This window comes from Cricetulus griseus, chromosome 4 (assembly GCF_003668045.3).
Source record: "Cricetulus griseus strain 17A/GY chromosome 4, alternate assembly CriGri-PICRH-1.0, whole genome shotgun sequence".
Lineage (NCBI taxonomy): Eukaryota > Metazoa > Chordata > Mammalia > Rodentia > Cricetidae > Cricetulus > Cricetulus griseus.
The window spans coordinates 176441688-176456368 of record NC_048597.1 but is presented as its reverse complement, the minus strand read 5'-3'; the positions used below and the strand labels follow the sequence as shown (position 1 = coordinate 176456368).

Here is a 14681-nt window from a genome sequence, read left to right as displayed (position 1 = left end):
TAGTTAACCACAGGTCCAGGCAGTGGTGGAATACACCTTTGATCTCAGCACTTGAGATCTCATGCCTTTAATCCCAGCACTAGGGAGGTGGAGACAGGAAGTGATATATATGCCTGGGCAGAGAGAGGAATAAAAGGTGGGAGGAGACAGGAGCTCTTCCTTTCGGTCTAAGGATTTCATAGAGGTATGAACTTCAGTGGCTGGCTGCTTTACTTCTCCGATCTTTCAGCTTTCACCCCCTAATATCTGACTGTGGGATTTTATTATTAAGATCAATTAGATTCCTGCTACATGTGGCCAATACTGACTTCTCCTTTTTTTTTTTTTTTTTGTAACTCCAATTAGTACTCCCTATATGTGCATGGGTGTAGGGGCATCTGCTGGAGGATGGGCAACATACCAGTGGCCACACCTTCAAAGAACACTTATTCTCAGGGTTGGAGAGATGGTTCAACAATTAAGAGCACTGGCTACTCTTCTAAAGAACCCAGATTCAATCCCCAACATACATATGGCAGCTCACAACTATTTGTAATTCCAGCCCCAGGGGATTCAATGGGTGCATCTATGAACACCAAGCACACAGATGTACATGCAGTTAAAACACCCATAAATATTAAGCAAAAGCAGAGAAGTTACCCTCATTTCCCTAGCAACCATCAACTGGACACCAAGCACACAGATGTACATGCAGTTAAAACACCCATAAATATTAAACAAAAACAGAAAAGTTACTCTCATTCCCCCAGCAACCATTAACTGCCAATAGATCTTCAACTAGAGATAGGGCCTTGCCAGCACCTCCCCCATCAATTTAGAATTTTTAACCTGCATGACATTTGTGATGGGGACTTGCACGATCCTGTTCCATCCTGCCTAGGACATGAATCATCCCTTTGTCCAGAATATACTTGCAGCATTTGCTATCTGCCCATTACTCACTCAGCAGCAACAGCAGTGCCTGTGTTTGAGAAGCCCTCACCATACCTAACAATGGCTCCAACATATCAGAGTAGTGATGCTGGCTATTGTTATACTGGATTCTTGAATATGTTTTTTCATAGTATATTTGTGATTATTCAAGAATCTAGGGGAAGGGTTACAGAGATGCTCAGCAGTTGAGAGCATGTATTTCTCTTACAGAGACCTGAGTTGTGTTCTTAGCAATTACATCAGGCATCTCACAAGGTCTAAAGCTTCTGACCTTTGTGGACACTTGTACTAATATGCACATACCCACAGACACAACACACATATTAAAGATAAACTCTTTTTGAAAATCTAGGAGCATCACTAGGAATCTTTGAAATGTGTTTTCACAGGTTCAAGGGAAGTTGTATACATTAAAGGATTTCCAATCTCCAGAATAACAAAAAAAAAGTTAAAAATCACATTGATTTATACTTAGTTAATTCAAAAGACATTAATTGGCAACAATTAATGTTGGCAAGGCATAGGACCATAGAAGAGGTGATTTTATAGACTAGGGCTAGAGGAAATACAAATCACCATGTTACCTTCCTTCCTTCCTTTTTTTCAGACAGGGTTTCTCTATGCATCCCTGGCTGTCCTGGAACTCACTTTGTAGACCAGGCTGAACTCGAACTCATGAGCTACACCTACCTTTGCCTCCTGAGTAAATGGAATTAGAGGCATGCACCACCATTGCCCAGCTACCATCATGTTTTCAAACCAATGATTGGTGAGGTAAGAGGGAAAAGGAACAAGTTCATAGGCCAGTGCATCATCTCTTCTTGCCACTACAGATGGAAAAAAATCACCATCTAGACCAAAACCTAAACAACTGAGACAAAGAACTGATCACTGGCCTCAGTAACAAGAAAAATATTGGGATGGTGCTGTCAAAGACCTAGATGAAAAGAGCCAAAGTGAAGAGTGAGGTAAAATATACTCAACTCTTTTTTTTTTTTTTTTTTTTTTTTGCAGGGGATGGGGTTATAATGTCTCAAGTACCTTAGAGTGGCTTTGAACTTGCTATGTGGACAATGATGACCTTGAATCTCTGATCCTCCTGCCTCAATTCCTGAGTGCTGTAATTATAGCCAGTTTATGCAGCTCAGGGGATGGAAACAGAGCTGTATGCATGCTAGGCAAGCATTATATCAACTCAGCTATGCCACCTTCATCCCCAACCACATACTCAGCTATACCCCACCCCTCCTATCCTCAATCACATACTCAGATGTTGATAGGTTTTACAGTAAAGAATGGTGAAATGGGGCAATGGAAGAGAGGGGAATATGGATTTAAAAACTTTTATAAAGACAGCCATCTTGCAACAAGTTTGGCATGCATCTAACAGAAGAAAACTGATGGTGGACAAAAAAGTAGAGAAGACTGCCAAAGCCATGTCCTTAGAGCTGCATATGCATGAGATCCAGCATGCAAGGATGGGGGCAGTGAGGCAGTCATGGTATTAATTCACTGATTTTGTAGTAACACTGAAAGTTATTTAAGTTAGAAGGAAGAAGGGGAGAGGGAAAGAGAAGTAGAAGGACAAAGCTTCTTACACAATTTTTTGTGAAAGTACAACTAAGTACTTTCTAAAACAATAAAATATCCAACATCCTTAAAAAACATATTTTTTCAGATTAAAGATGGTGGCGCATGTCTTTAGCCCCAGCAGTTCCTCATGTTGTGGTGACCCCAACCATAAAATTATTTTGTTGCTACTCCATAATTGTAATTTTGTTACTGTTATGAATCCAAAATGTAAATATCTGATATGCAGACTATTAGATATGTAACCCCTGTGAAAAGGTCATTTGACCCCAAAAGGGTCGAAATCTATGGGTTGCTTTAGAAGATGATTTAGACTCCCAGGTAGTAAGACACTCCTTTGAACATTAGGTACAGAAAAGAATATACCCAGAACTCAGGAGGTAGAGGCAGGTGTATCTCTGTGAGTTCCAAGACCAGCCTGGGCTACAAGAGCTAGTTCCAGGACAGCCTCCAAAGCCACAGAGAAACCCTGTCTTGAAACCCTCCCCCCCCCAAAAAAGAAAAGATTTACAATTATGTTCTTCTTCATAGTGAGTGGCTAATTGTATTACTGCTAAAGAATTGACTCACCATACTATTATTGAGATTCTTGTCAACCTTGCAGAATGTGTGTGGTGGACTTTCTCCTTTACTGGGTATAATAATGCATATGTCTGTGACAGCCAGGGTGTTCTGAGTCATGTTTTCAGAGGCTCTTCGGTAAGTGATGTAGATTCTTTGTGATGAGGTACTGCCACTAATATTGGCGGGTCGTCCGTAGGGAGTACTCTGAATAATCTCACAGCCCTGTTTTAATCTTTCTTTCCAGTCATATAATACCCTAAAACATAAAATTTTAAAAAGTAAGCACACAAAGTTTCCTCAAACCTGAAAGAGAACACTCTCAAGTATCATGGATGCATTCTAAAACACAGCTCTGTATAAATTGTGTGTATCGGTACACACTAATGATTTCAGTACTCAGGAAGAGGAGGCTGGAGGATCAGAAATACAATATCATCCTTGGCTACATAACAAGTTCAAAGCCACAGCTACCTGAGATTCTATCACAAATCTCCATCTTCTGCAAAAAAGAGCTGGGGTTATTCTGCCCCCATTTTTCACTTTGACTCTTTCCAGTTTTTTGTTGCTGTTTTGGTTTATTTTTTAGGTTTTCAAAACAGGGTTTCTCTGTGTAGCCCTGACTGTCCTGGAATTGCTCTGTAGACCAGGGTGGCCTCAAACTCAGAGATCCACTGACTCTGCCTCTGTTTCCCAAGCACTATGATTAAAGGTGTGTGTTATCACTTCCCAGATTCCAGTTAAATTTTTTTTTTACTATATCCTACAACTTATTTAAAGACTAAATTACAGTCTTATAGTAAAGAATAACTGTCTCCCTATTAAGACTTTAAATAAAGCTTTGTGCTTATTGATATAACAGAGTGGCAATAATTAAATACAAGGACACTTAATGTTCACTCCATTTAGTTAAGCTATTTATTAATACATATACTTACCTATGTTCTATAAAATCAAGCACATTCTATAGAAAACATAACTCTAATACTTTCAATAAAGGTTTCTAAACATAAAGAAGTTTTAAAAATCTTATTTAAAATGCTACTGCTAATTGTATTACCTTAGGCAGCATTTAACCTTCCTGAATCTTACACTACTTAGTTATAAAATCAAAACATGGGCCAGTGGGTAAAGACACTTGTCACAAAGCTTGACAACCTGAGTTAGATCTTGCAACCTACATGGTAGAACACAGGGTGGGGGGAGGGAAAGAGGGAGGAAGGGAGGACAGAGACAAACACAGACAAATTAAATAATTAGAAAAAAAAAAACAAAATTTCCTGGCTTCAGATACAACGATGAGAGGTATATCATAAAGAATGGATAGGAAGCTGGAGAGATGGCTCAGTGGTTAGGAGCACTGACTGTTCCTCCAGAGGACCTAAGTTCAATTCCTAGTGCCCACTTGGTGGCTCATACCTATCTGTAACTCATTTCAGGAGATCTGATGCCCTCCTCTGTTCTCCCTGGGCACTAGGCACGCATGTGGTACACAGATATACATGATGACAAAATATGTGTACACATAAAATAAAATTTTTAAAGGGAGAAAATATTTGTAAATCATATACCTAACAAAGGTATTAAGGTATTAAATTCTAACTGCATTAAGAATTTGGAATGAGCCGGGCGTTGGTGGTGCATGCCTTTAATCCCAGCACTCAGGAGGCAGAGGCAGGCGGATCTCTGTTAGTTCGAGACCAGCCTGGTCTACAAGAGCTAGTTCCAGAACAGCCTCCAAAACCACAGAGAAACCCGGTCTCAGAAAATCAAAAAAAAAGAATTTGAAATGAACTCTATAGCTCATCAATAAAAATATAACCCAAATAAGAAATGGGTAAAAGACAATGACAGTTTATGCTGGCTGGAGAGAATGAGGAGAAAGAGGAACACTCCTCCATTGCTGGTGGGAGTGCCAACATGTACAACCACTTTGGAAATCGGTATGGCGACTCCTCAAGAAAATGGGAATCAGTCTACCACAAGATCCAGCAATTCCACTCCTAGGCATATACCCAAAAAAAAAAAAAACATATTCATACAGCAAGGATATCTGTTCAACCATGTTCATAGCAGCATTATTTGTAATAGCCAGAAACTGGAAGCAGCCTAGATGCCCCTCAACTGAAGAATGGATAGAGGAAATGTGGTACATTTACACAATGGAGTACTACTCAGCAGAAAAAATCAATGGAATCTTGAAATTTGTAGGAAAATAGATGGAACTCGAAGAAACCATTGTGAGCGAGGTCACCATCCCCTGAGCAAATTGAGAACATGGGAAGAGGGGGGAGGAAGCTACAAGAGTAAGAAGGGAAGAAAAGGAAGGATGCAGAGGTCATGAGGAAGCAGAAATTTTGAGTCAGGTGTAGATTAGAAGAAAGGACATATGACAGGTAGGATTTTAGTTGGGGGGGGTGGGAGAGGAGGAAGGGAGGGAGAAGGGAACTGGGATCGTCATATAATTCAATCATGATTGGAATTCAAATTAATTAATTAATTAATTAATTAAAAGAAATGGGTAAAAGAGCTAAACAGAAATTTATTAAATGATACTTGCTAATAAATATATGGAAAGACATTCATTATCATCAGTAAACACAAGAATGCAAATTTAAAATCACAATGAGATTCTATTTCATACCTACTAGTACAAATTTAATGAAATAGAAATATGAAATATTGACACACTGGAAGACAAATGTCACACAATTTCAATTTTACGTGTAACCTAGAAATGATGAACTTATGGGAACAGAGAGCAGAATTATGGCTATTAGGCTTCAATGTGGGACTTTTATAATAATGGGGAAACAATTGGTTTAAGGATATAAAACTTCAGTTGGACAAGAGGCATAGACTCTGTGAAGTCTTGAGGTCTACTGAGAGCATGATAAATATGGTTGATAACAATATGCTATATTTTAAAAGTTGTGAGATAGTATACTTTAAGTGTTCTCAAAACAAAAATGATGAATATGTGTGACATAACATGTTAATTAGTTTAATTTAGCCATGCCATTGTGAACATACGGTATTCTGTATCATAACTGTGCATGACTTTATTTATGAGCTAAATAAATGAATGAAAAAAAAAATAAAATAAAAAAATGAAAAAGAAGAAATATGAAATACTATACAGACTGTGAAAAAATCAAAACCCCCACATCCTGTTGGTGGGAATGTGCAGTGTTTGTAAAACTGCTTTGGAAAATATTCTGGAAGTTCCTCAAAAGATTAAATACAGAATTATCATATGATCCAGCAATTCCACTCCTAAGTATATACACAAAACAACAAAAACATGTCTACATGAAACGTGTACATGAATAATCATAAAAGCATTATGAATAACAGCCTCAAAGTATAAGCTGCAAATATCCATCAAATGGTGACAAGATAAATTATAGTATGGACATATGCTGGAATACTATGTGGTCACATAAAGGTATAAGATACCAGTACATACTACAATATGGATGAAGCTTAAAAACAAGTTAAATGAAAGAGGCAAATCATACAAGGCATATCCAGTACAATTCTATTTGCATAAATGTCCTAAATAGGCAAACCTATAGAGAAAGGGAGAAAGCTGTGACTGCCTGGGGGTGAGAAGGTTAAGGAAATTGGATAGTACACATTAATGAGGACAGGATTTCTTTCTGATGAAAGTACTCTAAAATATGTTGTGGTGATAGTTGTATGCCTCTGACTATACTGAGTAATAGCTTCAAATGGATAAGACCATACAGTACATAATTATAACTCAATGAGGTTGTTACAAATAGAAAAGAGCCCCCAAATCCAATATAGTAGGGCTGTAATTTACCCCAAATCCTTATTTGATACATGGTTAAGCATCCATCTATAATTGTGTAAGTGTACCTGTAGGTTGAGGCAGAAATTTGAGAAAGCCTGGACAACACAGAGCCTTATCTGAAATTTTTTCAATTTAAAATTTGTAATAAATTAATTTTCTGGTACCCTCTGAAAATATATTTTCAGAAAATATACTCTCTCCTCTGTATCTAACAGGAAGGTGAGCACTAGGACTCGAAGGACAAAGAGGAAGACAGAATGAATACAGAATTCAAGGTATGCATTGCTTTATTTTTTAATTCTGCCCCCATTTAATGGGTGGTAGGGACAGAATAGGTTCTCACTATGTAGCCAAGCCTGGCATCAAACATAACAATCTTCCTGCCCTAGCATGCCAAGTGCCAGGATTACAGGCATATGGACCATATCCAAGAAAATGTGTCTGGTTCTAAAGCTCCCATACCACTATTAATGACCAAACTAACAGTTAACTTCAAAAGTTGCAAAGCATACAATTTGGATTAATAACAGTAATTCATTAAAAAAAATACTTACCCCAGATCTGTAAGTGGAGGTTTATCCCTCCCTCTTTTATAGCAAAGGAAGATTTGGGGTCCCACAAGACTTCCGTTATTGAGATCTGCTGACAATCCAGTTGGAGTGACATCAATACAGGTGTAGTCCCGGGGCACCTCCTCCCCAAGGGATTTGATGACAACAGAAACATCTGTGATGGGTTCTTTTGGCTTAGCCACTTTGTGACAGGCATCATTGAAGTGAATTTCCTCTTCAAGAGGCTTGGAAACGTCAGTTAAGCCTGCCACAACAAAGTAGTCAGCAACACGAGGCCCCTTGTCTTCAATCATCTTCCATTACCAAGTTTACTTCTAAAGGAAAAATAAAAGGTCTTATTCTATAATTTGCCAAGTCAAAGTACAAATCTACAAAGAATGCAAGTTCTGTTCACACTAGCATTAGATATTTTACCTATGTAAGTGAAAAACATGCCTTTTTAAAAAAATGAGACAATCTTTAGCATTTTTATTATAACTAATACAGGAATTTCCAATTCTGATATCATGGAAACCTAGATCATTGAAGTAGATAACAACAAAAACCTACCCCTTTAAATATATAGATGAGCCTTTAAAATATAATGGAAGTTCCCATAACATCAAAATGCTGAGGAGACCGGAAGCCAGAATACAATCTATAAGCTAATGTTGGGTCAGAGAATCTGCTATCTCCTCAGTTCTTCTCCTCAATAATCAAGGGGCTGTGCTTTAAAAAGCATTACAAGGACAGGAATGAGGCCTCTGAATCAAATTCAGACAAGGAACTGGAATGAAAACTGTTACATAAAGCCAAAGCCCCATATGACTAGACTCTTGGTTAAAGAGTGAATTTTAAAACCTCTCCATATAGGGCGTGGCTGTGGCTCAGTGGTAGGGCATGTGTGAGGCCCTCGGTTCATCCCCAAGCATTGAAACAAGACACTACTACCCACAGACATACAATGAATTCGGCTTCAATGCCTCCCGGGCTTGTGCTGCACTTAGACTCTGGAGCTTGAACCTAAGCCATTTGTTTTATGGTTCCAGGAAGCTCCAATTGAGAAACATATGAAAGTATACTGAGACTAATGATATCCCTGGGGGAGCAAAAACAAAACCAGCTCTTGAGGCTACACCCTAAAGCCAGGTTTCCACTCACAGGCCAACCTAAAGATGAGCTCCTATTCTAAACCACCAAAACATACCAGGAAAAATCTACCATGAATGAGTCTCAGCAGATACAACAAACAAGAACTCAAATAAAAGAGCACAATACTCTTAAAATAAACTAAAAAGACAAATATATTCATATGTCTATAAGCCTTTAAGAGTAAAACCTCCTTTAATTGTCTACAATCACTAAAAGCTTCTTTTCTTCTTTAGGCTAATATGCTTCTAGCATTGTCATTACTTATGAAGCACTGTTACAGGAAGAAAAGTTCTATTTAAAACAACAATTCAGCATGAGTCTCATGTCAGTCTTGGTTATAATAAAGGCAAACAAGAAAAAGACTCCAAGGATAAAAAATTAAGCATACATATGCCATAAACTTCCTTTTCACAGTTACCATATAAATGACATATGGGATACACAAATGATTATAGCATATATTTCATATATGTGGGAAGGTTAATATTAAAGTTAGTCATTTACTTAAACCCTAGGATCTCCAAAATGTACTTGAACAATAAATCTCTCTTTTTTTTAACCACCTAACAACTAGAAAAACTCTATAACATCCTCTAAAAAATGCTAGTTCAAAGTAAATAACCTTCCCTGCGGGAATCTGTGTCATACATAAAACTAAAACCTTCTACACTGAGCTGAGGAGGTGGCTCAGTGGGTAAAATACCTGCTGGGTAAGCATGAGTACCTGAGTTCAGAACCCCAGCACCCATGTAAAAGCTGGGGGTACTTGAGGGGAGGCTGTAACAAGAGTATAGATCCCTATGAATCTATCCAGTTAGCTTCAGGTTTAGTGAGAAACCCTTTGTCAAAACATAAAGTAGAGACCAATAGAGGAAGACATCAGATGTTGACCTCTAGCCTGCATGTCAATACACACTTGTGAATGTATTCATGCTTATAGACACACAAACACATACACACATAAAAGCTACACACACACACACACACACACACACAACCCTTCTATACTAAGAGGTAAACTTCTCTTCCTATTTGTTTTTTTATGGTTGATGAGGATTGATCCTAGGGTCCTTTATGTACCAGGGAAGTGGTCTACCATGAGCCTTTAGCCTCAGAAAGTAAATTTCTTTACATTAATTTTTGGAAACTGGGGATCATGAAAAACATGCACTTAAGCCAAAGGTTCTCCAGATAATAATTATAATACAAAGCCCTGAAATGTTATTAATTTGAAGTAACAATACTGTATCATTTATCAATAATTATTTGATAATTTTTGTTCAAAATGTTATAGACAACTTTAGGAACTTACTCGTAAGATAGAATGTTTAGGATCTGGCAAGTTGGCTCAGAGGGTAGATGCACTTAATGCCAAACCTGATTACCTCAATTTAATTCCTGGATCCAAAGGGTGAAGGAGAGAACTGACTCCCCCAAATTGTCCTCTGGTATCCATTTACATGTCATAGCATGGGTGTACTACATATGTACAGATACAGACAAATAAAATATAAAAAAGATGAAATGCTTGTAGGCCTCTTTTATATACTGGGGAGAGGAGTACCAGATGAAGGTGATCAAAATAATACTTTAAGAAATTCTTTAAAAATTAATAAAAATATTATATTAAAATTTATTATATCTGCTTACATAGAATTTTATGTATTTTAAAAATGATTTAAGCATATGATAGCACCATCAGAGGTTTTTCTTTCTTGTTTTTTTTCCCTGAGACAGGGTCTCACTATGTAGCTTTGGCTGTCCTAGAACTTATTATGTAGAGCAGGCTGGTCGCAAACTCACAGAGATCCACCTGCCTCTGTCTCCTGAGTTCTGGGATTAAAAGTGTGCACCACTATTCTCAGCCCAGAAGGTTTTTATACAAGATGTATTCATACTTCAGTAAATCAGAGACCAGGCTAAGTAGTCTAGCATCCTAAGTGCTGGGGATGGAAGCCAGAATCTTGAAAATGACAAGGCAAGCGTTCTACCACTAAAATGGATACACTGCCCAACCCCAGTGTTTCACGTTAAGTGGGATTTCTTCTTTTTTTAAAGATTTTATTTATTATGTATACAACATTCTGCTTCCATGTATATCTGCACACCAGAAGAGGGCACCAGATCTCATAACAGATAAGGTTGTGAGCCACCATGTGGTTTCTGGGAATTGAACTCAGGACCTCTGGAAGAGCAGCCACAGCTCTTAACCTCTGAGCCATCTCTCCAGCCCAGTTAAGTGGGATTTCTTTTCCTTGAAAATAGAAAACAAGAAGGATGTGTGCTCTATTCATAAGAAATATAAGATAACTAAATTGGAAAGTCATTACAAGAAGGCTCTTACCCATTCAGCAACTAATGGAGATTTGGGCTTTTTTTCCTCCGTTTCAATCTCTGGCCAATCCAGATGCTTTTTATTTCTTATCTCACTCCATTAGGTCAAAGTAGTAAAGCATGTGCTACCAAAGACAAGAAAAGGTGAGAGTGAAAATCTGAGGGATATAGCAATATATATAGCAATATACTATATATGATATGTGTAAAATTATGAACACCTAAGTTTTGCAAAATTAGTAACTACCAGTGTCAGGTATAGTGACAGACATATGTGACCCCCGCTTATAGGGGGCAAAGGATAGTGAGCGAGATTGAGATCTGTCTAGGCTATTAAAAAAAAGTATCAACTACTACTCAAATTTCCAGGTATGATAATCACACACTTAGACTTACATATGAAAATTATCAGAAACACAATGGGCCAGCTGATTAAATATAAGAGATTTTTTTTGTTGGATTTGAACTCACAAACCTCCTGCTTCATCTTCCTGACTGCAGGGATTATTTTATATTTTTGGTTGTGAGCCTAGCCTTTAATGTCAGAGCCATCTCTCCAGCCCTCAATGAATTATTTTATATCACCTGTTACTTACAATTATCATATAATGAGTATATCACAAATTCTTAAAACTCTGAAAAACTGAATTTTCACTGTTTAACACAGAAAAAAGCCAACTGGAACAAATCACAATGAAAAACAAAAACTACTCACACATTACCGAAGTTTCTGTTGGAAAACAGCAGCTCTCAACATATGAATTCTTCAGGCCTCGTGATTTAGAAATACTGTATTGAAAAGAATAGGAAATAAGGTTAAATTAATTCAAATAAAATATCCCCCTAATGCCGGGCAGTGGTGGCACACGCCTTTAGTCTCAGGACTTGGGAGGCAGGGGGAATCTCTGTGAGTTCCGAGGCCAGCCTGGTCTACAAGAGCTAGTTCCAGGACAGTCTCCAAAGCCACAGAGAAACTTTGTCTTGAAAAACATTATATATATGTTATATATATATATATCCCAAATATATCTGTGGATACTTAGAGATCTACTACTACTAATTTTTAGATAAATACTAACTTATTCAAAAAGCACATTTTAGTCAAGAATAGATACAGACTTGAAAAGAAATCAATCCGTGGAAGAAAGGGAGAAAGCAGAATAACAAACGGAGCCAAAGTACATGTGTGGAAAGCAAGGGGAGGAAATAATTTTAAATGCCTGTTCCTAGGGCACTTGCAGTGTCTCATTCAGAAGGCAAAAATACGTTTAAGACAATTTAAAAGTAGACTCAGAAAAGTTCATATACATGTTTCAAATAAGACCAATGTTCAAAAGATTCATCCTTTATTATAAATATTTACAACTATCTTAATATAATTAGCATATATATCCTTAATAACAGATACAATAGGAACAGGATAAAAGAACCAAAGTTGGGTAGGAATGTTGCTCAATGGTAGACCACTGACCCAATCTACACAAGGTTCAATTTCTAGCCCTACAGAAAAACAAACAGACAAACAAAATCCCCAAACCTTTGGTACAAAACAACAAGCCATGCTGTTTTATGAGAGTTAGCATGCCACCATCATACTTTCTTTAGACTGAGTGAGTTCAAGTGGGCTGTAGTTGTGAGTGAAGAAAATGCGGTCTCACTAATAAAGTCTTAGAGTACACTAACACTGACTACATGCCTGCTGAGGGTAATTTCATAATGCTGGAAACACACACGAAAAGGGTTTTGAGTCAGCTGGGGGTCCCTCTGCACCATCCTCTTAAATCTTCTTTAATTAAGAAAGACTAAAGATTAACAACCCTTTTGACTTTCTTCCTTCTGCTAGGCCAGTGGGGGTTGTGATAGTGTTATTTCTCAGTGATTTCTTATACTGTTCCTTCCTCATCCTAGGAATAAGCCTTTATCACTTAACCTGGGCGGCGGCGGTGGGGGGGGGAGGGTGGCACATGACAATTTCACTGGCTCAAAGAAGGCAAAAGAACAAGCTAAGGTGCAAAATTATATGTTCATCAAGAAGGGGAAAATTGTATCTTTACCCAATCTGGACCACTGTCTAACGACAGAAATAGTACAAGAGACAGATAAGAACAAGATTCAAACGACTCTTGGCAGGCAGAGGCAAGTGGATCTCTAGTCATTCAAGGCCAGCTTGGTCTGCAGAATGAATTCAAGGCCAACTAAATCTTTCAAGGCTAGCTAGATCTTTTCTCAAAATAAAATAAATAAAAAATCATGACTTAGTTGATCCTAGATACCTGTCTACCAGTCTCTGTGGGAAGTAGGAGAGGATGAGATAAAGGACCTAAAATGTTTTAGTCAAAATTTTGGTAGAATCTCTTAGAAGGAAAGGTAAAAAGAATTAATGAGAAATAATGCAAGTACATAATCTTGTGACCTTTTGATTTTTAATGTTTGATTTTTTTAAAAAGACAAGTTTCTACTATATAGCTCAGATAGCCTTAAATTTGAAATCCTTAGCTGGGAGATAGTAGCACATACCTTTAATCCCAGCACTCGGGAGGCAGAGGCAGGTGGATCTCTGTGAGTTCAAGGTCAGCCTGGTCTACAAAGCTACACAGAGAAACCCTGACTCAGGGGAAAAAAATTCAGTATATACAATTTTGAATGAAAATACTATATATGTGATTTTTTAATGCCTGATAGGATATCAGCTTGTTTAGATATCATTACGAATGATGACAGTGCCAAAACCAATTCAAAATACATTTTCTTTTTTTAAAAAAGCATTTATTCTCTCTGTCTCTGTCTCTGTCTCTGTCTCTGTCTCTGTCTCTGTCTCTCTCTCTCTCTCTCTCTCTCTCTGTGTGTGTGTGTGTGTGTGTGTGTGTGTGTGTGTGTGTGTGCATTCTACTGTGCATAAGTGGAGATCAAAGGACAACTCATGGGAGTTGGCTCTCTCCATTATATGGGTTTCAGGGATCACACTCTGGTTTTCAGGTTCGGCTTGGCAGCAAGTGCTGTTACACTCTGAAGACATCTTACCAGACTCCCAAATTTATTTTCTGTCATATGAATTCTTTAATATAGTAATAATACTGGTTTGACCATGACTTTATGTTCCACTAAACAATACTTGTATCAGAATTCAAAAAGCAGGTATCACCTGTGCAGTGGTGGCACACACCATTAATCCCAGCACTCAGGAGGTAGAGGCAGACAGATCTCTGTGAATTTGAGGCCAGCCTGGTCTACAGAGAGAGTTCCAGAACAGCCAAAACAAACAAACAAGAAAATCAAAATCCAGGTATCATTTCCTTCAATGTTAAATTTTTAAATTAATCTATTGTCACATTCCCAGTATCACATTTCCATTGATAAAATAAACTTCTCAAAATTTTACTCTGATTCTATGAATTATGTAAAAAAAAAACCCACTTGAGATATTATTAGAATTAACTGATTTTCTATTTAATACAGAAGTATTTGCAAAGTATTCTTCTGCTATCAGAAGTAACATTTTCCATACATGCAAAAGAAAATAAGAAAGAGGCATTTGTCAGCTCTATTTATTAAGCACATCGATGGTTATAAAGGAAGAGTTTAAATTTAAACGTATGGGAGTTTAAATGTAAACGAAGGGAGGGAGGGAGGGAGGGACCTGAAATTCCTTTTACTGAGTTTTTCCCATTAGCACATCTTACACAACCATTGACACTAATAATAATGAACTTGTCTTATTACCTAGGTTTGACTAATACTCG

At 37.6% G+C, this 14681-nt stretch overlaps 1 protein-coding gene across 1 annotated transcript in view; it reads right to left on the bottom strand.

Annotated features, from left to right (window-relative positions):
- Dennd4a (DENN domain containing 4A) overlaps positions 1–14681 on the bottom strand; it is a 104206-nt gene that overhangs the window by 69914 nt on the left and 19611 nt on the right. The window contains exons 2-5 of the mRNA XM_027411361.2: positions 11657–11730; positions 10952–11066; positions 7459–7790; positions 3094–3343 (exon numbers count right to left, since the gene is read on the bottom strand). Coding sequence (XP_027267162.1) covers positions 3094–3343; positions 7459–7769 — 561 coding nt within the window. The 5' untranslated portion in view covers positions 7770–7790; positions 10952–11066; positions 11657–11730. The remainder of the gene's footprint in view (positions 1–3093; positions 3344–7458; positions 7791–10951; positions 11067–11656; positions 11731–14681) is intronic.